The sequence below is a fragment of the Pristis pectinata genome, chromosome 21, assembly GCF_009764475.1.
Source record: "Pristis pectinata isolate sPriPec2 chromosome 21, sPriPec2.1.pri, whole genome shotgun sequence".
Classification (NCBI taxonomy): Eukaryota; Metazoa; Chordata; class Chondrichthyes; order Rhinopristiformes; family Pristidae; genus Pristis; species Pristis pectinata.
The window spans coordinates 30356674-30384589 of NC_067425.1; the positions used below are offsets into that span (position 1 = coordinate 30356674).

The window sequence follows — 27916 nt, forward strand, 5'->3', positions numbered from 1 at the left end:
AGAGCCACTTCAAATCCAAAGCTGTGCTGACACACTGAAGCCAATGGTGCCTTCACTGAGCAGTAGCTCCCAAGATATGAGTCATGGTCCAAGTTTTCTGGGGAATCTTTGTTGTTGGAGATCATTATAGCATAGCATTTGGATAGCAGGAAGACTATCCATCTATTACACATCCATGATTAAAGAAATATTGCAATTTACCAGACACTAACATTTCACGATATTACTTATTATCACGGTATTATTTCTTGTATGGAGGTAGCTCACCTATTCACTGAGACGCAGCAGGATTAAGACAGCGTCCCTCCCCTCCACTGTCCCCTGCCTGGGTGACTATCAGTTGTGTCCAGAACGTAATAGTTAAGCAACTGATCAGAGTCTAGACCAAGTTGGGTTTATTCACCCACAGCTGTTTTCTTTCTATGCAACAACAAGTAAACAGCAGCAGAGATTGCTGTCCACCCCCAGCTCTCTTTCTTTTTTCCCTTTTCCAACTCCTGTCATCAATTTAATTATTTCTTTCCTTCCTATCCTTTAAGACAGAGGGTTGTTTTTAATTACAGGCAGTCAAGCTCAATGATTTCTCAAAGCCAGCCTACCTTGATCATACCAACATTTTCTGCAATTCGTAGTATTCTGGATACAGTATTCTGGAAATCCTGTTGGTCACGCCTTGCTCTGTTTGCTTCATCCTGTCCCTGTCTCCTGTCAATGTTGTTATAGGTCATGCCCAAGTCTTTCCCAGTCAGCAACTTTCTGTAAGCTCATTGTACAGCACATCCTGGATCCCAGTGCATCCCTCACCTTTTTCATGTTGAAGTGGTTGACTACAAGGTCACTATAATAGAGTCATAGATTTGCACAGCACAGAAGCAGGCCCTTCAGCCCATCATCCACGCTGAGCACCAAGTATTCATTCACTCTAATCCTACACTAGTCCCGTTTTATTCTCCCCACTTTTCCATCAACTCCCCCCGGATTCTACCACTCACCTACACACTGGGGGCAACTTGCAGTGGCCAATTAACCTCCCATCCTGTATGGCTTTGGGATGTGAGAGGAAACCAGAGAATCTGGAGGAAACCCATGCAGTCACAGGTAGAATGTGATAACTTCACACAGGCGGTACTGGAGGTCGGGATTTAACTTGGATCACTGGAGTTGTGAGACGCCAGCTGTGCCACCGTGCCCCCTGTGCATTTAGCAATATCACCTCCATATAACCTGACTAAATGTGATTAATAATTGGATGAATAAAGAGTCCTTAAAGCAGAGCAGTGAATGGTGTGTTTGTTTCAGAAAACCCTTACAGCTGACCTGAACTCCTACCCTTTCCCCTTTCCCGGATGTGCACGCTTCCATGACAAGTGTAAAAACATCATTATGGCTGAGACCGAATCCTCTGAGCCACTGACCCAGGAAGGTGGGTCAATGAAGGAAGGGAATTGCCAGCCATTAGAGGGAATCATTAGGGGGTCAGTTGTGTGTCACACCCTACCAGTGAATTGGAAATGGGACAATCAGTGTGATGACCACCTCGCTAGTCTCAGGACAGTGTACTCTGACTGTCTCCATCTCCATGCTAACTGTGTTCTCCTCATTTCTAGGTAAAAATACAACAGGGTTTATTGGTGAACTCAGCAACATCTCTCAACATTCACACGTTTCAAAGCGGCTTCTTTTTTCTATAGTACACGATAAAGCAGGTAACACGTTTTACATGTTCTCTCGGGAGCATAGATGGGAGGCGGTCATGACACAGCTCAGAGTGGCAAGGGTCCGACTGGCACCTTTGCTGCTTCTTTCAGTGAAGGGCAGTGCCTGAAGGTCTGCCCGTCCTTCGATGAGATGGGTTAGCAGGCTTTCTGAATGGTAGTGTGTCAGACAGGCAGGCAGATTGCAGGTAGCTGGATGTTGCTGCTTACTGGAGATACCTGAAGTAACGCATGCTGTCACTGCTGTTAATCACAGCCACCTTCAGAGCACTGATACATCTTGTCCTCTTCCTGTATCCCATCTTAGCAAGAGGGAATTTCCTCACAGACTCAGGGGCCCTTTCACTTCTGCTCCCTGTTACTGTAAAGGAATTGACTTTTGTTCTACATAGTCTTTCACATTTGAAGCTGCTGCACCAGTCTTTTTGGAATTTGCAAGGAAGTTTAGTATCCTACAGTACCAGTAAATGTGTCAACAACAACAACAACAACAACTTGCATTTATATATCTTTCAACATCCCAAAGTGTTGCATGGGAGTCTTATCAAACAAAAGTTGACATTGATCCTCAACAGGAGACAGAAAACACAACCAAAAGCTTGGCCAAAGATGTAGGATTTAAGGGGCATCTTAAAAGATGGAAAGAGAAGCGGAGAGATGGAATTGGTGGGGTTTTGAGGAGGTTTCCAGAGTTGTATGGCCTTGACAGTTGAGGTCATGACATCAATGGTGGAGGAGTTAAATTGGAGGGTGATTAAAATGCCAGAATTTTAAAAGCACTGTTAACAATTTTAGAATTGAGGCGTTTCTTAATTCGGGATGTGTATAAATCAGTGAGATGATGGAACATTACAAGTTAGGACATGAGTGTTGGAGCAGCACCAGTAAACAAGTCCTAATTATATTTAATTTGAGATTCTTTGGACCCACTCACACACTTACCTTGTGTAACTAAAGGTTATCTGCTCAACTCTTGTGTGGTTTCTTGCTGATTTATCATGTGATTACAGTACTCACTGCTGTTCCAAAATGGGGAGGTTGATGAGCTCAGTCCAGAAACTGTCTTAAACATTTTCCCATTGTAGTGGGTTATGTAACTGTAGTTTGAGGCTGTTGAAACCAGTTCTGCAACTATGTAGTGATTATGGAGATTAGCTTCAAAACTATTGTTTGTTTATTCAGAGTAATTATGTAAGTATAGTTCTTGTTGTAACCAGTTACATACAAGAACTGTTTATTAAAACCGGTTATGCAATTATGCATTTGTTAATGAGTCTGGTTAGTTACAAAGCTTCTAAACCTTTCATCAGTAGCTGGTACATAATCTATAATAAGTATATTCTGTGTTATGAACAAGGTTCCACAAAGTCATGGAGTTATAGAGTTTTACAGCATAGAATCAGGCCCTTCGGCCCATTATGTCTATGCCGACCATCATGCCCAATGCTACTAATCCCACTTGACTGCATTAATTCCATATCCCTCCATGCCCTGCGCATTCAAGTACCAGTCCAGATGCCTCTTAAATTTTGTAACTTCCTGTCTCCACCACCTCCTCTGACAACTCATTCCAGATACCAACTACTCTTTACATGGAAATATTTACCCTTCAGGTCCCCTTTAAACCTTCTCCCTCTCGCCTTAAACCTATGCCCTCTAGTTTTTGACAGCCCTACCACGGGAAGCAGACACTGGCTACCTATCCTATCTATGCCTCTCATAAATTTATATACCTCTGTCATGTCACCTCTCAGCCTCCTTCCCTCCAAGGAAAATAAGCCCATTTTATTCAATCTCTCCTGATAACTCAAGGACTCCAACCCTGGCAGCATCTTTGTGAATCTTTTCTGCACTCTGCTCTAACCCTGACCAGACGCTCCATATCCCTCGTTAACCAAGGTTCCCTAATTTACCGACCTTGCTCTTCACTCTAACAGGAACATGCTGGCCCTGAACTTTTCCAAATCTGTTAATAACTCAGTGGCAGACCCTGCAGAGATGTGCAAAAAAAGACTGTCAAGTAAACTCTCAAGATTGTGTGAATTACCCAACCTAAATATACAGATATGATGGAAAATAGCTGGTGCAGGAGAAATGTATGTCTATCAGAAAACCTAACCAGTGCTAATGACAGCAGGATTGATGAAGGCGGTGTTTATAATCCATTGGAACCACTCATAAACAGCAAATGGCTTAGTGGCACACTGAAAGGTATCTTCTGATTGTTACAACACTTGTGGGCACATTAGTAGAAATCACACTTTTCAAACAGTGTGATACTGCAAGTGCATTACTGGTTCAGGGAATAAAAACCACTTATTATGTACAGAGCAATTCACTGCACTGTGACATCTTCTAAGCCAGGAAACAGAAGAATTATAATCTCTCCAATAAAAGTTATTGGATTAGTTAAATGCAAAAGATTTTGTGTGTAAATTGAATTATTTGAATTATTTTTACTGATGACGTGGTAAGGGAACAGTTTGGAACATGGAATAGTACAACACCGGAACAGGCCCTTCAGCCCACAATGTCTGTGCTGAATTAAACTAATCCCATCTGCCTGCACGTGATCCATATCCCTCCATTCCCTGCCTGTTCATGTCCCTCTCCAAATGCCTCTTGAACGTCACTATCGTATCTGCTTCCACTACAACCCTGGCAGCACATTCCAAGCACCCACCACTCTCTGTGTAAAAATAAAAACTTACCTCGTACATCTCCTTTAAACTTTCCCCCATTCACCTTCAAGCTTATGCCCTCTTGTATTCCACTCTGGAAAAAACACTCTGACTATCCATCCTACCTCTGCCTCTCATTTTATATTCATCGCCCCCTCAGCCCCCGACGCTCCAGAGAAAACAACCCAAATTTGTCCAGCCTCTCCTTATAGCTAAGGTTCTTTGCCCTTCCCCCACACAGCCCCCTTGTTGAACATCTCCAATTCGATACTGCCAGCGGAATGCTAACTGTACGATGGTATCCACGATTTCCTCGAAGTAATGTAGAGGGATCGTTCCTCATGCGTCCTCAGACAGCACACGCTATTGTGCTACTGGAGAATAGTCTCTATCCTGCTTGCCCATGGATTTAAAGGAGGAATCTAGATGATAAGGATACGGTAATCTCAGAAGACGGCGGGAGGAAGGGTCAAAGCCAGAAAATGTGACCAAGCTGCTGGATGGCAACATTATATTTAATAATGTCAAGAAAAGTTCCATTTAGCTGGCCCTTCAGAGACTGTCACTGATGATGCCTTCTACCTACCTTGCTCAGCATTATTATTACTATACCATTAGACTAACTTTGGGATATTTCATGCCTTACACTTCAACTCTGCAGCACAGCACCTTGGAGTAACCTTTCTTCTTGATGTGTTTGTCAGCCGTAGGAAGAGAAAATGTTGAGGCAAGGGCATGGACGAGGAAAGAGACCACCGGTAGCTCAGGAAGAGTTGATCATTGTTGGATGAGGTCCGCCAAGTTGATTGATCCTCTTTGCCAACAGATCAGTTTTCATACAGGTGGAATATTTAGTCTGCCCTGCTTTCTGCCGCTGAGCATTTGGCAATCTCGGTGGTGTCTACTGTGGGGACCAGGCACTAAGAGAATGTATCAATACCATCTCCCTTCAACATTCTAAACAATGCTGTCAGCACACTAGGGTCCAAAAACGAACCCACTTCACTCCACCAAGAGATGAAATTCACAGAAGGGGAATGGGCATCCACAGGTTAGTGACCTATACAAGAATTTTGCTATATTGCACACTGCAACAACTTGCATAGGAGGGTATTTGTGATGTAGCTTCCCAGATGATCTCCAGCTTCATTCCATCTACATGCAAGACGTGAGCTGAGCCTGAGAGCCTACAGCTCTGCCATAATGAGTACAGCATAAGACAGAAGTGTAGAATCTGAGGTTAGTGCACACCAGTGGCAGCTGGTCATACCTTTGGGTCATCACTTACAAATGAAGCTAAGTACTGTGTATAAGGAATGCATCACATCAACTACATCCATTGCAGGTTCACATTGCAGTTAGGTTTTCTTCCTCAAGCATTGGAAATATATATTTATATGTATGATTTTCTTCTCCAGAGAACTGTGCAGCCTGAGTCATTAAGTGTATTCAAAATAGTCTTTTGGACTTTACAGAAATGAAGGGTTATGGGGATCTAGCAGGAAAGGGCAGGCCATTGATCACAACACCCTGATCTTGAATGGTGGCACAAGCTTCAGGGGCCTACTCCATCGTTTCTTCCTTTTGTTCTTAAACTTGTGGAAAGATGGCAAGACAAATAAAGCAATTGAAGGAGTTGCAGTTATAACTCAGTTGCAACGTGCAGGCTCACAGAGAGTGTGGGAAGTGTGAAGCACCAGTCTCTCTGTGATTAACTGTGCAAAGGGGTGTGTGTAGCTGCTGCAGAAAGACCACTTGGAAAACATACAGAAGTGTTTACAACTTTCCAGTGATGATTGCATTCACATATGTTTGAATATCTTTTTGACTGGGTGTATAATGACTCTGGATCCAGGCGCACAACAGTGTGTTGCCATTCTGTAAGGGAAGAAACAATTCCTTTCTTACTACATCGTTGCTTCCAATAGAAGGCTGTAGATATCAACCTGCTTGGAATGCCTGGATGGTACAATCTGTTAAACCCTCTAATTCCTTTACATATGCCAGGTAAACCCAAAATTATCACTATTGGGAGAGCTTAGAAGAATTGTTTTGTTACAAGAGGGATCCAACTAGAAACACTGATGGAAGCAAATTCCATTATAACATTAAAAAAGAAAAGTTTGATATGAAAGGAAAAAGGCCACATTAACACTGAACAGAAGAACTTCCACTTCCAACGTTAAAGCCTCCTAAGAATGTGAAAGTGATGTATCACCACCAGATCACTGTCCAGGCCACTCATAGCCACAGGACCATGCTCTCTAAGGAGAAGCTGTGCAGGATTGGCCTTTACACACTGGAGTTTAGAGGAACAATAGGTCGTCTCATTAAAGTGTAAGGTGCTGAGAGGAACTGATGAGGTAAATCCTGAGGGGCTGTGTTCTGTGGGCATAGAGTCTGGAAATGGTTGCGAAGGAAAGAGTTGGGTAGGCGCGTCAAGGAGGAGATGGGATGTAGACCTTGAGGTACGTGATCAGCTATGTAAGAGGAAATTTTCTCAGAAGGTTGTGAATCATTGACATTTTGTGCATAGAGAACTATTGTCACTGAGTCATTAAAAATAGGGAGGAATGAGATTTGAATACTCAGTGACTCAAGGGATTTGGGTTTGAAAGGAAGTGAATTTGAGGTTGAGGATCACCCATAATCTTACTGAATGTTGAATAAGGTCTGAGGGCTCCTACTTTCTCGTTTTTAATGATAAGTTGTGGAATGCTGTTCTTTTAAAGACTTTATTTACAGCACAGTAACAGGCCCTTCCAGCCCAACGAGTCCGCGCCGCCCATTTAAACCCATGTTAACCTACCCGTACGTCTTTGGAATGTGGGAGGAAACCGGAGCACCCGGAGGAAACCCACGCAGACACGGGGAGAACGTACAAACTCCTTACAGACAGCAACGGGAATTGAACCCGGGTCGCTGGCGCTGTAATAGCGTCACACTAACCACTACCCTGCCATTCAATAAACAACAATTCAAAATCTTGGTAATCCACAGAACAAGAATGGAATTTTGCTTGCTCACCTGCCCAGATCTGAATTCTCTAAATTGCTAGTAACAGTCTATTAATTTAATGTTTAATACGTGCTAAAAGGGAAGTTGAAACTGATAGTTCAGTAACAATGGTGGTGGCTGCCTTTTTGTTTACAGCTTAGGATGTTGCTAAGCCTATTTGTGGCTAACTCAGCCTGTTTTTGGTGTGGGACCTTCTTCCACACTGAGCATAGATGAGTGAGTTTGGAGGAACTGGTTTTTGGCAACGTGTCGCATATTCCTACAGCTTTGGCATCCCTGCTGCAGTGCATTTCAGAACCAGCTGGTCCACTGTTGACTCTTTTGCACCACTCTTCCTGACCTTGAGCAACCAATTATCTACGTCCTTGTTCCAGAGCATCATTCTTGATTTCTAAACACCTTTGCACCTTTTGCACTGCCCACCTTTTGACTCCTTACATTTCACGAACTCTTCATAACAATGACCTATTTGGAAGTTGGTCATCTGATATTCTCACCATGTGCTTCAACCACCTTAGCATGGACAGGGTACATCCAGTTTACATCCTGGAAAATTTCAGATCTGGGATTTTGCCTTGCCACCTCAGTTTCATAAGTCTTCTGTGACAGTTGGATACAAATGATGAACTTTCTTCAGTTCGTTACTAGATGTTGTCCGTGGCTCATATGCATAGGGTAAAATATAAGGTCCTCAGTTCTATAGATGTTTGTCTTTGCTGTTTAACTTAATACTTCAATCACAGAATTAGTCACTGGCTTGCCCAAAACCTGTACTCATGTTACCAATCCTATTTGCAATCATTAGTGCCAATTTTAACAGAGAAATGGCAAATATCCAAATGGCATTTATTTTTTGATTGCAACATGTTTTAGTCTGAAATACTCAACTAATTCCACTTGACTTCTAGGAATTCTTATTTCTGGAACAGGATTAACCCATAAAGGTTTAAGATCTGTTTCCAATTTTCTTTTCAGTCTCAGTCCTTAGAATGACATGAGTTAGTCCTCCAGAAATGGGTGTTTTAGTCACTTACGTGTGCTTGTTTATGCCTGGATCTTTAGCCTTGCAAATCCAGATGTATTTTATAATTGAGTGTTATAAAGATTTGAGGGAGTAAACTTTTTGGTAATAAGGAAGGAACCCATACCAAACATCACCCACATTTTTGCTATTTACAGCAGTGATAAGTCTCCCAAGTTGTAAACACAGTTTCTCTACTGAAACAGAAATAGTGATGGTACAGGAGCTTACACTGTGAGACTATGCCTAACATGTGGGTCTGAATTCCCTCTCTCCATTGTTTAAGCCAAAATGCTAGCTCATTTAAAATAGGTTTAATGCTTGCTCAGTAGCCACTGAAGCAATTTAGCATGGGTGTGGGAGTGAAAATAGTCTAAGGTAATACAATGAGTTCCGTTTCACTTGACAGATTACATAAATTTGCATGTTAGGTAAGTCTCAATCCCTCACAGGTTTGGATATCAAACTGCCTCAGGTTGTTATTTTCATTTAGAACAATTGCATGGCAGTTGCTTTGGGAAAATATTAAATGGTATTCACACAGGGACTCAGCAGAGTGGGTTTCGTACTGATAGTTAATCTTGTTTGGGGAGTACTCGTCTCTGCTACCCAAATACACCTCTCAATTCCTCAGCATGATGAGTGCTTTTCTTCGAAGATTGTGTAGCTGGTTGCACTGTAATAATCAATGCTCACAGGATTTTCAAAATAACAGCAGATCTGGTGTTAGATAACAGCAGGTGTTGCACTTTGAGAGGACAAACCAATAGGACTTACCAATAGGCTGTGAGGTGTGTGGTAGAACAGAGGGACCTGGGAATACAGATCCATAGTTCCTTGAAAGTCACAGGTAGATAGGGTTGTAAAAAGAGCTTTTGGCACTTTGGCCTTCATAAATCAGGGCACTGAGTACATGAATTGGGATGTATGTTGAAGTTGTCCAAGACATTGGTGAGGCTGAATTTAGAGTATTGTGGGCAGTTCTGGTCACCTACCTACATGAAAGATATCAATAATCTTGAAAGAGTGAGGATAAAATTTACAAGGATATTGCATGGACTTAAGGACCTGAGTTATAGAGAAAGGTTGACTAGGTTAGGACTTCATTCCCTGGAGCACAGGAGAATGAGGGGAGATCTTGTAGAGGTATACAAAATTATGAGGAGTGTAGATAGGGTGAATGCATGCAGGCTTTTTTCCCTTGGGTTGGGTGAGACTAGAACTAGAGGACATAGGTTTAGGGTGAAAGGTGAAATATTTAAGAGGAATCTGAGGGGAAACTTCTTCACTCAGAGGGTGGTGTGAGTGTGGAACGAGCTGCCAGCGGAAGTGGTAGATGTGGGTTCAGTTGCAACATCTAAGAGAAGTTTGGTTAGGTACACGGATGGGAGGGGTTTGGAGGGATATGGTCTGGGTGCAGGTAGATGGGTATAGGCAGAAGACCAGGTTGGCATGGACTAGATGGGTCGAAGGGCCTGTTTCTGTGCTGTAGTACTCTATGACTCTATCTCCCCACATAGTTGATTTTCCACACTGTCTGGATTCAAACATCCTGCATATTTATAACAAACCATGCAGAAGATAATGGAGCAATTTCAAATGAAACCTTGCACATTTCTATCACATTTATGGTATAAACAGAATGAGCAGTGAGACGGTACTGGTGAAATGGACCCACACACTACTAAACCCTACTCAAGGACTCAGTACATGTTCTAGGCTAACACTGCACAGTGGGGGTGCTGCACTGTTGGGTGGTAAATCAAATTACTCTCTTGCTCCCTCTCAGCCTGAGTGAAGGATTCCACACCACTCTTTTGAAGAGCAGGTGTGTTCTCCTAACGTCCTGGGTAATATTTCTCCCACAGTTGACATCACTAAAGCAGATTATTCGGTTGTTATCACATCATTGTTTATAGGACCTTGCTGCGTACGAATTGGCTACTGTAGTTCCTAGATTACGTCACTACACACCAAAATAAACTGATTCGGGAGCTGATTCGGGAAACAGAGCCCTGGGGATAAGAAGGATGTTATCTGGAAGTAAATTTAGCTTATGTAGGACATTGCCCTTAGAATAAACACTGTGTCCAGAAATCTTTTGATAAATACAACAAAATTTTCTGTTAATGTACATTCATGTCTTGCTGTAAACCAATGCAATTCACTGCCCTTTTTGTCCAAGGGCACATACCAAATAGAACATAAAAGATTTGTTTCGAGGAACACTGCAGTCTGCAATGGGATTCTGCTAACCAATCTGTCGGTTTTTAGTTCCCTACTTCAATCCTGTGACTAGGAGTAATTGATCAGTGGACAACTGGCTGAGTCCACTGGAGAACAAGGAACAGAAAACCTTCAGGGGCAGCGATTCATTTGAAGCACTAGTTTAGTAAGAGCCAGTTCACTTGCAATGGACACTGGATCAGCTCATATAATATCCTTCAGTTTGAAAGTTTTGGCAGCAGAACCAGCTGTGTCAAGTCCAAGCTCTCTCAAATATCTTGAGACGTGGGTGGGCCACAAATGAATTAGAGAGACATGGGACAAATGAATTGTGCCAACCATGACAGGTGAAGTGGGTTGGGATTGAGAAAGTAGCTTTCCCTCCACTGCTGTCCTATAAAGGGAGCAGCTTTGTGGAGGCATGACTCATTATTGAGAGAAAGGGAAGCCCTGACATACATAAACCATTTCTCAAAGGCCTTCCCAAGTGGGGGAGTATCTTAGAATATCCGCCAGTAGGAATAGTGGAGGCGAGTACAATTACAATGGTTCAAGGATAGGTAAGGTTTAGAGGGACATGGGCCAAGTACAAGCAAATGGGACTAGCTCAGGAAGGCACCTTGGTCATCTTGTCTCTGTGCTGTATAACTCTATGACCATCTCTTATTCTATTTTGCAGAAAAATGGAACTTGTACATAAAAGAAACAGAAGACATCAATATTCTGAGGGAGTGTGTGCAGATCCTCTTCAACAGCAGATACGGTGAGTCCTTGCATCCAGGTACTGTCATACTTGCTCTAACTATAAGTACTATAACATGCTTGTAACCCATGCAAACTGAAAACAATGCCAATGGAATTGGTGACATTGTCATTGAAAGTTTATTTGGGCATCCTGTTGTCAATTGCCTTCTTAAAGGGCCTGAGACCCCAGCAATTTTGGGTCCTTTTGTCCTTTTTAATTTGACACTGTTTTTCCATGTCAGCTCCAAGAATGTTTCTGACTGATCCTAAGTTGGATTTTCTTTCAGCTCTTGCATATTCAAGGCTGCCTGAAATTTTGTCAGGCTGCAGCTACCACTTTAGATAAGGCTGTTAGTTGCACTAAACTGAATAGAAAATGAGACTAAAGTGGACAATGGAAAATGAATTGGATGGTATTTTCTACCCACTAAACATTTAACAAAAAAGCTCTAAGTGGCTAGAATTCACTCTGTGGTAACAATCCCATTCATCTCTCTGTACTGTATAAATGTTCAAGATTGTAGTCACATAAAAGAATATGACTTTGTATGCATCATAAGAAATTTCCATCTCACTGATGTGAGGAGTGAAAAAAAGTGCCATGTTAATCACCGTGAGACGATGGAGCAGGGAAAGTTGGTAATTGGTTTATTATTGACACATGTACCAAGGTACAATGAAAAACTTTGTTTTGCATGCCATCCATACAGATAATTTCATGTCAATACATTAAGGTAGTACAAGGGAAAAGCAATGACTGAATGCAGAATAAAGTGTTACAGTTACAGGGAAGTGCAGGCAGACAATAAGGTGCAAGACCATGATGAGGTAGATTGTGATGTCAAGAGTCCATTTTATCGTACAATAGATCCATTCGAGAGCCTTTTAACAGCGGGTTAGAAGCTGTCCTTCAGCCTGGTGGTACGTACCTTCAGACTTTTGTATCTTCTGCCCACTTTTCCGAGGCAGCGAGAAGTGTAGACAGAGTCCGTGGAGGGGACACTGGCTTCCGTGATGTGCTGAGCTGTGTACACGACTCTCTGCAGTTTCTTGCGGACTCAGGCAGAGCAGTTGCTATACCAAGCTGTGATGCATCTGGATAGGGTGCTTTTTATGGTGCATTTATAAAAATTGGTGAGGGTCAATGAGGACAGGCAGTATCCGTGGAGAGAACAAACAGAGTAAATGTGCTGGGTCTTTCTTTCCCAGAGTGCAAGATGTAACAGGGCCAGAGTGACCCTAACCCTTTGGGTCTGAGTAGCTTGCTGTGAGGAGAAGCAGCCTATGAGGCCTCAGGTGGTGAATCACAAGGCCTTGCCTGAAGCCTTTGAAGAATTTACATGTCTGATAATCAGAAATGTTGGAAGCAGTTTTGAATAAAAATTGTCTTTAAAAAAAAACAATAAATTTATTTTGTAAACAGCTTGAAGGACTAGAAATTCATTCAAAGCATTTAGAAGAGAAAAAATAAATGGACCATTTAAAGTGCATTTTTATTCTAGTTTGGTGACCTCTTTCAAATGAATGGGGTCGTGCAACTTCGGCCAACTAATGCCGGTCAGATGCACAGTGTATCCCGGCCCACAGCTCTAGCCGTAAGTCAGGTTAAGTTGAGTTTATTGTCACGTGCAGAAGTACGGTGAGGTACAGGTACAAAACATGCTTGCAGCAGCATCACAGGCACGTAGTACAGACAAATATACATTATACATACTCTGCCACAGTGTTCTGTGTATTAACCAATCTTCAATCTATGCCAGTATATTACCTCCAATCCCATGTGCTTGAAATGTGTTTGTGTGGAACGCTATCAAAGGCCTTCAGAAAGTCTGTGCATCACATCCACTGGTTCGCCCTCATCTATTCTACTAACTACAACCTCAAAAAGCTCTTAACGGGTTTGTCAAACACGAATTCCATTCCATAAATCTATGTTAACTCCACCTAGTCTTATTATTACCTAAGTGTACTGCTACCAATTCCTTAGCATTTTCTGCAGCATTTTCCCTACTACTGAAGTCAGGTGAGCTGATCTATTATTCCCTATATCTTCTTTCCCTGTTACCTTAAATGGTAATTTGCTACCTTCCAAATGGTGGGACCCATTCTACAATCTGCTGAATTATAGAAAATAACAACCAGTTATCTCCACATGTACTTCTTCCAAAGCCCTAGGCAGCAAGTCATCAGGTCCTCTGGATGTATCGGCTTCCAGTCCCCTTAATTTCACTGATATATTTTTCTAATATTCCTAATTTCTCTCAGTTTTGTGGCCTGAATAGACCTGTTGTTCTCCACCATTCCAGGAGTTATTTTCTGTGTCCTCTTCCATGAAGACGGGTGCAAAGAGTTTGTTTAATTTCTGTGTCCTTTCCTTATTTCCTGATACAATTTCTCCTGTCTGCCTGTAAAGACTCGTGTTTACATTTCTCATTGTTTCCTTATAATATTTCTGAAGAATAAATTGCAGTCTGTTTTGTTTCTCACTGGATTACTCTCATATTCTACCTTATTTTCGTTTGCTTAATTCTGAATTACTTGCAATGTTGTAAATATTTTCCTTTTATCTATTGTTACCCGTGCTTTCTCTTGTTAGCCACATTTGGAATAGTTTTCTTGTTGAGTGTTTGAATTTTAATGAATACATATTTGTTGTAATCTATATATTAATTCTTTAAATATCAGCCTTCTGTAAAACCTTTTAATGTCGATCCCTATCTACCGTAGCCAACTTGCGCTTCATATCTTTGTGGGTCTTTTCCATATTTAATACATTGACTTCAGATTGAATTAAATCATTTTCAATCATACTATAAACCTACATCATATGTTATGATCGATCCTCTGTGAACACCCTCAGCTTCCAGATTATTAATTTAATCCTTTCTCATTGCACAAAACCAGACATGAAATAGTCAGTTCCAAAGTTTGATCCTCAACATACTAATATATCTCAACATCTTGCATTGACTCCATGAATTCACCCTCTACACTATTACTGCCAATTTAGTTTGCCCAGGCGATATGTATATTAAAATCCATCATGATTAATTGTTTCTTGTCACATGCACCCCTAATTTCTTAACGTGCCCTCAATATTACAAATGATTAGTGGGCTTTGGACAGCTCCCAATGTTTTATGTCCCTTGTAGTTTCTTAGCTCCTCACAAAATTATTCTACATTGATTTCCTGAGCCAATGTTACTTCTTTTTCTACCCTTATTCCATCCTTTGTTATCTTGGCTGTCCCTTCTCCTTTTCCATTTTGCCTATATTTTTTAGAAGTCAAATATCCTGGATTATTTAATTCTCAACCTTGCAACCACGTCTCTGCAACGGGTATTAGTTTGTGCCCACTTATTTAGCTATCTTGTTGTGAATGCTTTATGCATTCCAATGAAGAGCCATCAATTTGTCTTTGACCATTTTGCCTACTGACACCATTTGGAGGTATACTCTTATCTTTGTAAGCTCTGTCCCTTCCCAAAACAGTCTGGTTATCATTACCCATTTTCTACCCTGCATTGTCACCTAATAATTTCTAATTTCCCCTTCCCTGAACCCTTGTGCTCCCCCCCCCACCACCATACGTCCACCAATTACTTAGTTTAAGCCTTATCTACAATTGAAACCCAATTCTCCAACACCAGTTTTTGAACCAGACATTCAACTTACTGACCTTATTCAATCTTTGCCAATTTGCATGTTGCTCAGATGATAATCCAGCAACTCTTTGTAGTTCTGTTTGTTCATTTGGACTCTAGCTGTTCATACCACTTTGGCAGAACTCCTATGTCATTGTTTCCCGCAATGACCATGCCAACTGAATCTTGCCCCTTCAACAGCAAGTACCTCTCTGGCTGCAAAGGAGATGTTCTTAACCCTGGTACTACAACACAGACTTCAGGACTTGCACTTGTGGCTGCAGAGATGTATCTATGCCCCAAAATACATTGTCCCGTGTTACCACTACATTGTTTTTCTACTCACCCAACTTGAATAGCCCGGTGTTATCATCAGTTTGCTCCTCCTCCCTGTGGTCCTAGCTCTCATGCACACAAGTTGCAAGAATCTTGTATTTGTTGGACAAGTGCAAGAGCTGAAGCTCCTCCAGTGCAACCTTCTGAATCCTCAAGCCTGTCTCACGCATCATTAAGCCCTGCCGTCCTTCTCGACTGGCTAGTTCTGCAGGGGTGCGACTGCCTCTTGGAGCCAAGTATCCAAGTAATTCCCTCTTTCTGAGGCATCAAAGTGTCCAAATCCCAGACTCCAGTTCATCAGTTCTGAGCTACATTTCCTCAAACTGCAAACATTTACTACAGATTGGGGCATCAGGAACGAGAGGGCATAGATTTAAGCTGAGAGGGGAGAGATTTAATAGGAACCTGAGGGGCAACTTTTTCATCCAGAGAGTGGTCCGCATGTGGATTGAGCTGCCAGAGGAAGTGGTTGAGGCAGGTACAATAATAACATTTAAAAGACACTTGGACAGGTACATGGCAGGAAAGATTGAGAGGGACATGGGCCAAATGTGGGCAAATGGGACTCGCTTAGATCGGCATCTTGGCTGGCATGACCAGATGGGCTGTTTCTGTGCTGTATGACTCTATGACATGTGATTGCCATGAATCTGGTGTTTCCGTCAGCTCTGACATGCTGCAGCATACCAACTGTCCTGGCATGACTGTCTTAACTTAATTACTAATCAACTTTATCAACTGGCTATTTATGCTTATAATAATTTTGTCTAGCCCCCAATAGTTTGGAGACACTGGGGGATTTAGTTCAAGGTATGCAGTGAATTATAATTGAAAGCAAAGTGTCTCACCAAATTCAGATTAACTCATTGATCCAAAAACAAATGCAGTATTTTTAATCCACTAGTGTTTAATACAAAGCTTCATCTTTACCCTAACCTCAACTGTCCACAATCCTTTGACATGGCACCTGGTAAGCACTGCATGGTGTGGTATAGCGCAGGGTGCTTTAGCAGGACCCACAGATTTATATTCCTAGGCACCGCAAGTTCTGAGTCAGCTGACAATAACTCCAGTTCACCAGTTCTAGCTGTTTGCATAATTAACCAGGGGTATCAGGTTTTACTGCCTGCTCACCACTGCATTTGAAACCCACAATGTTAAGAAAATCAAACAGTAAAACTGCATTAAAATATACATTAAAGGGATTGCCCCCTTCCTTGCCAACTCTTCACTGCAAAGACACTGCCCTTCACTCCATCGACACCATAAAATGATTGCCAGCATTTTGTATCCCCAGTTAAGAGGAGATCGTACAATGAACAGCAAATACTGTTTGCTAAATTGATAGAAATCGAAGGAAATAGTTGATTTGTCTGGATTTGCATTAATTCTCTGTCTGCTCAGCAAAGTCCTGGCCAAGTGCCTGAACTTTATTACAGAGGTTTATTCCAGGCTACATCTGGTTTTAGGGTTGCTGGTTGCTGGAATGGAACAAAAGAACAGTCTTTGCACAATCTTCAAACCAATGAAATCGTTTCTTTCTGACAGGTCATTAGAGGCATACAGCTGTTTGCAAAATAATGTCCTTTCCACTTCTCCATGACACTTTAAAACAGCTGTATCAGGTGAGCTGATTGTGCAGAAATAGTCAGAAAGTTTATTAAAATAACAGTCCAAGGTGTTGGGTGATGGTAAAATGCTGCCTAGTTTGATGTTTGCAATGTTATTTTCAGAGATGGCTCTTGCATATCTTTTGGATATTTTATAACATCTGCTAAGAGTGGAATAACATTTCATAGCATTTAAAGGATTACATCTGGAGAGTAGAGTTGTTTGTCTGATTATATTTAACAGGGATGATGTTTGAACCAGTCCACCAATCCTTAGATATTTATTTCATGTTCTTCAACAAATTCTTATTGATAAAATAATTAAAAAGTCAAATCCCAGAGAAATACTAAAATGCTAGAGGCCATCTTAATCTGCACTCTGAGTTGATCAGAGTCCTATTTTATTTTTGCTTTGAGCAAGACTGAAAGGATGGAATATCCTGGGATGGCTCTTTGTAAGACGCAGAAAGGAGTTGTATTACTGACGCAAGATAAAGGATACATTAAACTGCCTAAATTGGGATCTAGTCTCCAAGCATAATCAATGCTAGGGCAGATCCAGTTAGAGCTGAATAAACAGTCTCTTGAGCAGAACTTTCATCCTTATTTAATTGCTATTATACTAAAAGTTCCCTGTGTCCCCCGGGTTAACTGAAATTAAGCTGTACGGACAAAAGGGAGGTTCAAGTATATGGGGGTTGCTAATTAAAAGATATATTCACTTTTACAGACATTTGCAGTTAACTACAGTTTGCAGAAGTTGTCAAGCCCATTCGGTAGTGATGCAGAGTTTCCTCATTGGGCAGTGTGATTGGTGTAGTGTTTGTGGGTTTCTCTGGTGTTGCTATAAGATGACGCTTAGAACAGAATATCCCAATTGAAGGGAACCATTCACACAGTAACCAGCAGTATCTGGTACAACGATGCAGCAAGGTCACACCATATAGTTTTCTCACACTTGTACCATTATCAGGGAAAGACAAAAGTCGGCCAGATGAGGTGATCAGATAATACGGTATAATTGACTAGGCCACACAGCTTGCTTCACCCTTTTTTAATTGTACCTTCAGAAATAAATAATCAAAAAAGTCTTGATCACAACAGAGAGAGGGATTTAAAATTATGAAATGTTTGATAGGATAAAGGCAAATTCCAGTTCTGAGGAAGAGAAAAGGTAGAGGATTAATAGAAGGTAAAGCAGCCAACATAATCAAAGACCCCACCCACCCCGGACATTCTCCCTTCTCCCTTCTCCAATGGGCAGGAGATACAAAAACCTGAAAGCATGTACCACCAGGCTCCAGGACAGCTTCTATCCAGCTGTTATAAAACTATTGAACAGTCCCCTAGTACGATAAAATGAACTCTTGACCTCACAATCTACCTCGTTATGGCCTTGCGCCTTATTGTCTGCCTGCACTGTGCTTTCTCTGTAACTGTAACACTTTATTCTGCATCCTGTTATTGTTTTCCCTTGTGCTACCTCAATGCACTGTGTATTGAATTGATCTGGACAAGTGGTATGCAAGACAAGATTTTCACTGTACCTCGGAACATGTGACAATAATAAACCAATTTACAAATTTTAATTCACCAAAGTGCAACAAACAATCTGCTGGAGGAACTCGGCAGTTCGAGCAGCATCTGTGGGAGGAGAGGAATGGTCAATGTTTTGGCTCAAAACCCTGCATGAGGGTTTTGACCTGAAACTTTGCCATTTCCTTTCCTCCCACAGATGCTGCTCAGCCCTCTGACTTCCTCCAGCAGATTGTTTGTTGTTCCAGATTCCAGCATCTGCAGTCTCTTGTGTCTCTCCTGATGAATACAAGGTGGCCACCCAGCAATCAAATAGGGAATTCGGAAGAAATGTCTTTATCCAGTGAGCGGTGAGAATGTGGAACATTCTTCCACATGAGGTGAGTTTGGCAAATTGCATGGATACATGGAAGGGGATAAGCAGATATGAGAGATCTTAAAAAGAGAGTAAATCTGTTTCTATACTATAGTTCAATGTAAAGATGCCTCTGGGCTGCTCAGAAAACTGGGAATAGTAATGTGTCTTAAACTGGTGTCATCTGTGTTCTTTTGTAGCTGAGGCCTTGGGCTTGGATCATATGGTTCCTGTCCCATACAGGAAGATTGCATGTGACCCAGATGCAGTGGAAATAATAGGTATTCCAGAAGGAATTCCCTTCAAGCGACCTTGTACTTATGGAGTTCCCAAATTGAAACGGATCTTAGAAGCAAGACATAAAGTTCGCTTTGTTATTAAGAGGTAAGCTGGCTTCCTAAAGTGTTGTAGGCCTCAGAGCCTCTCTGCAATTTGGATTGGACAGCATTTCACCTGTGGATGGGTCTTCACAACTCTATTCCCAACCCATCCACAATTCTTCCTGTAAGTCTGGTTTAAATACTAGGAATTCTGGTTTAAATCTGGTGTAAATACCATTTGGAATTTTGTTTGTTTATCACCTGATGGAGATTATTTTGCTCTGACATCAATCCAGATGCCAGCAGCATGATGACACCTTACGTAATGGCCAGCCGAATTAGCTCATACAGAGACTGTTAGCAGGCTGTTAGTTACAGGTGTCATTGTGCCAAATTTTAATCCGCCATCATATATTGTTCTGAAGATCATGGCCCTGCCAGTTCTATGCTGTAAGTGCCCTTGAAAACCCTCGAGCAGACAGAGATCCACCACCAAGTTTTAATTCCCACGCTGAAGAAACACCCAAAGTTCTGCATTTTGTACCCACGTAGGCACAGCTAATGATGGGAATTCAATCAAGAGCGAAATTCTAGGCCCTCTTATCCTGCTCAGGTGCAACTTCTTGTGCTGGTTACAAACTAATCTGAGCTCATAGAGTTCCCATCAAATGTCCCAACTTAGATCATTGGATCCTGTTAAAAGAGGACATTGTGCACCTGGTTTGGTTTAGTTTGGATCTTTTAAAATTTAACTTCAGTTCATTTTCAAGCAATAGAAGATTTGATGCATGGATTGGAAATCAAACTAAAGACATTTGAAGTACTGTACATAGCTTTTAAGGTTTTATTTTGCATTTTGTTCATTTATGCTGTAGTAGGTAGACCCCTCTAATCATCATTTTCACTGATACACTTTCAAATCAGAGGAATAATTCACATTAATTCAATACATTTGGCCAAGCTTGGTTCAGGGCTTTCATTTAATCTACTTATGTGTTTACAAGATTTAAAGAGACAAATACCAAACCAAAATTAGATCAGAGAGCAGAAGCATTTGGAAGTTCTTGGAATATCTGAGCATGATTTTCCAAACATGGGTTTCAGGAAGGAATGCGGTAGCCATTTGCAGCAGCAGATGACTTTCTAATGTGACTTGAGATATCACTGTTGAATATCGAATCAATAATGGATCTTGTAATGGAACAGTGCACCTTGGTGGTCATTGTCGATAATGCAATTAATCGACATATTTGAAAACAGCTTTCCTAAAGTGGCATTCACCTCCAGCTGATTTGCAGACTCTACCCAAATGAACTAAGAAGTCAAAAGGTAGATGCATCATCTTGGCTTCTATAGCTAATGTGTTCCTCCCAAGGTAGTTGGTATGACAGAGACGGCACCTGTCACTCTAGTTGATGTTGAGGGTTAGAAGTCCATGTGGTAAGTGGTACAGGAACATTCCCATAGATAGAAGGAGAGAAAAGATCAGTGACTGACAGCAAAGCCTGCAGCACAGTGGCCAGTTCTTCCCCGCCCTCTGCCTTCCACTCTATATTGTGTGTCTACTTAGCACCAAACTTCAGTAAAGTTTTAGTCACTAAAGCTGAAGATTTGTGCAATTGAAAATCTTTGTCTTTTACAAAAGCTCATATTGTCTTATTTTTTTCCATTTCCTGCAGGATGTTTGATGAACGAGTTCTGACAGGTAAGCTGGTGAGTTATAATAAACGACATTGTCACCTGGTAATAGTCAGAAACAACCTGGTGGATGTTCAATTTTCTGTTAAGATCCTGAAACATGCTGTTAAATTGCCCCTGATCAGTGGGTCGGCACAGAAATGCATTAATTGTTCTCTAGACGGTCACTTTAGCTTATTGGATTTGATGGGGCTTCCGTATTAGAGTTAAAGTTACCAGTTAAGTTCCTGTTGAATGAATTACAGGTGAATGCGTGTGTTGTTCTTGGACACGTCTCGCAGTTAAGCAGTCATGACCTTTTGGTTGGACTAAGTGGCTGTAAATTTCTTTTGAAGCTCGGACTTCTGTAAAACCCAGACACGATCTTGTCTTGTGGTCTGCTGCAGAATTGACCAAATTATACATCCCTATGAGGCAGCACTGTCAAGGTGCTTTGATGCTTGAGTCAGTGGCTGAGTCTACAGAAACTGCAACGAGCCACAAGGTGTTAATGAAAGTAGAGAGGACATGCAATTTGCTCTTGAATTTCAACATCACTTAGTGCTTAGGTCTGTTTTGGAAGAAATGATGCAACCACATACTATCTAGATAATTGCAGTTTTAATGGCATGGCATACAAGTACATAAATCTTTAGAATAGTAATAAAGGTTAACAAGGCTATGAAAGAGGCCTTGGCATTGGGATGAGTGCACTGAGATCTGTGCACAGCTTTGTTTACCATATTAGAACAAGGAAATGGGAGCACTGGAAAAGGTACAGATAAGTTTATAAGGATGAACACAGAACCAAGAGGTTATAACCATCAGGAAAATCACTTCAATGCTCTTTACTTTGCAAAAGCAGAGGCTGACGGGTGTGCTGCTGGAGAGCTTTACAAGTTACGGTAGTGTTTCCTAAAATACAAGCAGAGAAGCTGCTTTCGTTTGTGGAAGGATCCAAAACCAACTAGAATTAGTTGGTTCTAATTAACTAATTCTGTTAATTAGAAATTAACAGATCAAAAATTGTATTCTGGCTTTGCTCAGCAGGCAGCGAGAATGTGGAACTCGCACTGAGGGGCAGTTGAGGCAAATCTTCAGGAGAAAGAAGATGCACGTGTGAGAGAAGGATGGTGTGGGAAGAGGGTCAAGTGGAGGAGAAGCAGAAAAGAGTTGGGCTGAATGGCCTATCTCTGTGCACGTGTAGATCCAGCAGAAGTCTTTTATATGTAGCACATTGTTTTAGAAAGGATTGTAGCAGGCAAATCGAAACAGCCCTGCACGTGCAATTGTTCATACTTCAGATGCAGCAATGCTCTCATAACAGTGAGGTCTTCTGAACAGCCATCGAGTGCAGTTGTCACAGGTGGACACTGAGGACGAAACATCTGTGTACCGCAATAATTTGCAAAATAACAGGAATAACTCCTCAGCGTTTCTCTGCCCTTGGGTGGTGCACCCTGAAGGGGGAAGAGAAGGCAATGTAAAGCTGCAGCTCTCCTGTATATTGAGGGGAGGTGGGATTATGTGTGTGTATTTGTCTGTGTGTATTAAACATCCTCTTTGTTTTCTTCCAGTTTTCACCCTCCACTCCTGTTCGCATCTCTTAATTCTTTTGTGCAATTATAAGCCTCAAAATCAAGCTCTTCTTAAGAAGGACGAGTAAATAACCCTTATCTTTGTTGTAGGGACAAAATACATACGGGAAGGTTCCAAGCAAGATGGCCACTCCCCTTTGGATGAGGAGTCCCACAGAACAATGACAATAGACATGAACCCCAATAACCACGTCTGCCGGTAGGAAATACCTTCATCACCCGTTAACCCGAGCAGCAATCAGAAGGAAAGGCTTGCATTTATATTTTGTGCTGTTCACAACCTCAGAATACCCCAAGGCTTTTCGTAGCCTTTATGAAATGTGGTAGGAGGTCTCAGTACAAATGTCCCAGCAGACAGAAATGTAATTGTGTGTCTTTGGAGATGATGGTGGAATGATAAATATTTGACAGAAAACTAGGAGAAGACCTATTTACGTATTATGACACAGAATTTGGCCATTCAGCCCTTCAGGTCCGTGCCAGCTCCCAGCAGATCAATCCCTCCTGTCCCATTCTCCCTCCGCTTATTTTCCCTGTCATCCTACAGCTTACTTTCTCACATGCCTATCATCTCTTGTTGACTCTCTTGTCACCTACCTACACTAAGGGGCAATTAAGTTTTTCATTGCACCAGTGCCTGTGTGTATTTTTGCATTCGGCAATAAACTCGACTTTGACTTATAGTGGCCAATTAATCTACCTGCATGTCTTTGGGAGGTGGGAGCAAACTGGAGCAAACTGGAGCACTGGGGGCGATCCCACACAATCAAGAGGACAGTTCATAAACTCCATCGGCTGAGGTCAGGATCGAACCCAGATTCCTGAAAGCAACTATTGAGACACCTTGACTTTAAATAGAGCTGTGGAATTTACCCTGGGTGCAGAGAACTTCACATACAAGCTATAAGTACAGTCACTTGGTTGCAATTTTAACAACCATGTCCAGTCACAAATTCAGTCCATGACAACAATGATTTTTACAACAGTTTTCAAAGAACCCTATTGTAAGTTGGCGTGGAAGTTTTGCACTTGCTGAATAGATTTTAAAATTGGAAGAGAATATTAATCATACAAATAATTTTAAGGAAATAACAGAGGGTTGTTAGAGAGGAAACCCAATAATCTTCATGTAGATTTGACAAATCAGTTTTCAAATATGATCTTAAGAACCAGTTTATGGAATGCATCTGAGACCATTTTTCTGGAACAAAACATTGCAGACCAAACCAGGAAGTGGCTATTTTAGGTCTGGTCTTGTGTAATGAGTTATAATTAATATGTAACCTCATAGCAAAGAATCCTCTGGGATAGAGTGATAATAACATGATAGAATTTTACATTCAGCTTGAATGTGGAAAAACTTAAGTTTGAAATTAGAGTCATAAATTTAAATAAAATCCATTACATACTGTAAGGATGAGGGAACTTTTGACTAAAGTAGTTTGGGAAATTGGGTTTAAAGATAGGATGGTAGATGAGAAAAGAGCTAAAGAAATATTTCATTCTTAATGAAAATCCATACCATTGAGAAATAAAGGGCAAAGTGACCCATCCGTGGCTAACTAGTTATGATAAGGATGATATTTAACTGAAGGCGAGAAGCTTCTGGAGTTGTGCGGTGGTAAGCTTGTGGGTTGGGACAATGTTAGAAACCAGCAGACCAAAGAAAGTGATAGAGGGAGAAAACAGAATATTTTCAAGAAATAATAAAACAAATTGCAGAAGTTTCTACATGCGCTTAAATAGCGGGAGAATAGCAAAGGTAAACATAGGTCCCATAGGACTGGAGAAAGGGAAATTAATGGGAAAAGGCAGAGACATTAAATGAAAGTTTAATATCTGTCTCCACAGTGGAAAACACAAGTAAACCAAATGTAGTATGTGATCAGGGGGCAAAAGTGAGTGAAGAACTTAAATCAAGTGATGTCACTAGAACAAAATACTCCACAAATTACTTGGACTGAAGGTTGACGGATCCCCTAGACCGACGGCCTTTAACCTAGAGTTCTGAGAGGGGTAACTGCAGAGATAGAGGCTGTATTGGTTATGATCCTTCAAAATTATCTAGGTTTTGGAAAGGTCCCAACAACATATTGGAACACAGTGGATGTAACACTACTATTGAAGAACAGAAAGAAGAGGGAAAAGTAGGGGACTACAGGCCAGTTGTATAACATCTGCCATCAAGGAATGATGGAATCTATTAGAACAGTCAACATTTTTTTTTAAGAAGGCAATGGTGCTTAATAAATTAGTTAGAATTCTTGGAGGATACAGCTGGTTGAATGGATAACAGTAGAACCAGAGGATGTAGTGTTTAAATATCCAAAGGGTGTTGGATATAGTGCCACATGGAAGATTACTGTGCAAGATAAGGACTCATGGCACTAAGAGTGAGATGTTAGAAGGGTAGTGGTTTAGCGAACTGACAGAAAGCAATAAAGATAAATAGGTTCTATTTGGGTTGGAGACCTTGGAGATCAATGTTGGGGGTGCAGGAATTTGCAATCTGTGTTAATTAATGAAGAGGATAGGGGGACTAAGTGTAATATCCAGATTTGCTGCTGATACAAAGAAAGATGGGAAAGTAGATTATGAGGAGGACACAGAACCTACAAAGAGATGCTGGTTAAGAACTTGGACAAAAAGGATGGTAGATGGAGTAGGATGTAAGAAATGTACACTTTGATAAGAAGAATAGTGGAATAGAATATTATTTAAACTGTTTGAGATTGTCAAATGTCGGTGTTCCAAAAGTTCTCGATGTTCCCATTGGTATAGCCAGTAATTAGAAAGAGAAATGGAATGTTGATCTCTATTGCAAAGGGGATAGAACACAAAAGAAAGGAAGTCTTGCTGCAATTTGTGCAGGACAGCGGTTGGACCACATCTGGAGTACTGCGCATATTTTTGATAATGGAAGGATATATTTTCCTCAGATGAGCTACAACAAAGGTTCAGTAGTTTGATTCCTGGGATCAGGAGGTTGTTTTATGAGGAAAGTTTGAGCACATTGCTTTCTGGGGTTAAGAATGAAAGGTAATCTCATTGAAACATAAGAACGTAGCAGGCTTGAAAAGTTGCTACTACAAGGGTGTTTTCCCTGCTAGGGGAATTTAGAACAAGGATGTTTAATCTCAGAATAAGGAGCTGGTCAGCAGACTGAAAAGAAGACGACTTTCTCAGACAGGTGTAAATCATTGAAATTTTCTGCCCAGATCGTATGGGTGCTTTGTCATTAAGTCTATTCAAGGTTGCAACAGGTAGATGTTTGCTTTTTCAAATCAGAGATCAAAGGGTTGTGTGGCCTACTACTGCTGCAAAATATTGCTGCAGATTCCAGCGTCTGCAGAATTTCTTGTGTCTCCGTGCTGCTACTGTTTCTTATGTTTAAGTCTACCATCTTCATGGGGTGGTCTTGGGAATACTCCCTTTCCCAAGTTTGTCTAAGATTGTTAACACAATTGAAAACATCGTTTAATAATTGGGATGTTCTTCCTCTCCATGGGAAATAAAAATATACCAGACATTTTGTGCACATGGTGTCCCTATCTATACAACATTTCCACTAAGTGTGTTGTGGAAGATACAGTTGTTAATCATTAGTGTAATGATAAGGTTAATGGTCTTGCTGTTATTTAAGCATTTATAGTACAACAGCTTTGAGTGAAAGGCAAATGAAAAGTTAAACTCAAATATCCAAAGGCTGCTATTCAAGTTGTATGACTGCACTATTAGCTTCACAAAAATGGTATTGCTGATCTACCCTATTATTTAAATACATTGAACAGCGCTGTTGTTGTATTTATGGGACAAATGCCAACTAAATTTAACACAAAAATGGGTTTTGACATTTCAAGTGTAAATGTTTTATTTGAACTTATTCTGGCTGAACATGGTTGCAGACATTTCATTCAAGAAAAATCTGCCTGCTTGATTGGCACCCCATCCAGACAACTGAGAGACCAGAGCTATCTGCAAAGCTATATTTTTGTACAATTTGCCACAGGATCGTATAAACCATTTTCATTATTGTGATGAGCCTCCATTTCCTTAAAACTCATCAGTCCTCTGTTTTATAAACTAATCTTATGATACCTCTCCTCCTGCATCAAAACGGGCTTCCCCGAAGTTTAACCTTCTTCAAAACATGCAAGTAAAATGGATTTAATATCTCTGCAAGTTCTTTATAAGAATGTGCAGTCAGTCCAGTTTGGGCAATTGCTATAAGCGAAAGTAGGTAAATGTGGAGTGATGAACTTCGGTGGTGAAAAAAAGCCAGTAGCATCATTTATACTACAGAAAATAAAAGCATGAATAGAGCAAAGGGACCTAGGAAAAGCTCAGAAAGCTGGACAGCGAAGAAAAGAATAGGAGACTTAAATCATCAGTTGTTTAGCAGCGTTTGTGCAGAGAGATCCTTTCCACGCCCCTCAGCCTCAAGAAAAGCTTGTTCTCTTCTAGAACTAGGTGCATTATAAAAGGAGTTCCCAGTTGATGTACACCACCTAATTACAGTTAACAAATGAATAAATCATTAGAAGTAACTTCTCAGTGCAGCAAGCAATTAACAAAGCAGAAGTATTTATTCCCTGGGTTACAAAATTCAATTATTTCTAGGGTTACATTAATTCATAAATTTATGTATGGTTCTGGACAGATTATACTCTGGGTATTGTGCACTGATCTAGGTTGCATATTGTAAATGACTTAGAGGTACATGAGAAAATGTAAAAAAAATTACAAGACTCATTCCAAAACTGAGAAGTTACCATTAGGCCCATGAAGAGGAAATAATGATAATAATTAAGGGAGGCCTAATAGAAGAATTTCAAATTATTTTGACTTGAGGGGGGCAGATACTAAGAGAATGTTTCCACTTGGGAAAACCCAAAAACAGGGCTAAATATAAGGTACGGTACCTTATATTTAATAGCACGGTAGGGGGCAGGCACAGTAGTGTTGTGGTTAGCGTAATGCTATTACAGCGCCAGCGACCCGGGTTCAATTCCGGCCGCTGTCTGTAAGGAGTTTGTACATTCTCCCTGTGTCTGTGTGGGTTTCCTCTGGCTGCTCCGGTTTCCTCCCACATTCCAAAGACGTACGGGTTAGGAAGTTGTGGGCATGCTATGTTGACGCCAGAAGTGTGGCAACACTTGCGGGCTGCCCCCAGAACACTCTCCGCAGAAGATGCATTTCACTGTGTTTCCATGTACATGTGACTAATAAAGAAATCTTATATCTTATAAGTAAATCCAATAGGAAAATAACGAGAAATTTATTGAGAACAGATAGAGTATGGAACTTGCTACCAGAGGAAATTGTTGAGAAAATTATTTTCAGAAGGAAGCTGAATGAGTTCCAGAGAGCAGAGAGAGTAAAATATAGACTGATGAACAATGAGGTGGCAGATGAAATGGAAAGAAAAGTCGAGT

The 27916-nt window shown here is 41.0% G+C and overlaps 1 protein-coding gene across 11 annotated transcripts in view; it reads left to right on the forward strand.

The window, feature by feature from the left end:
• gtf2ird1 (GTF2I repeat domain containing 1) overlaps positions 1–27916 on the forward strand; it is a 145279-nt gene that overhangs the window by 59542 nt on the left and 57821 nt on the right. For 9 of the 11 annotated variants that reach the window (XR_007957940.1, XM_052035730.1, XM_052035728.1 and 6 more), the window contains 5 exons: positions 1608–1706; positions 11341–11424; positions 19087–19270; positions 20886–20911; positions 22572–22680. Coding sequence is in view for 10 of the 11 variants with exons in the window: in XM_052035730.1 (XP_051891690.1) it covers positions 1608–1706; positions 11341–11424; positions 19087–19270; positions 20886–20911; positions 22572–22680 (502 nt within the window). In the remaining variant the exon portion in view is untranslated. The remainder of the gene's footprint in view (positions 1–1607; positions 1707–11340; positions 11425–19086; positions 19271–20885; positions 20912–22571; positions 22681–27916) is intronic. The other 2 variants (XM_052035736.1, XM_052035735.1) reach the window with 1 other exon arrangement.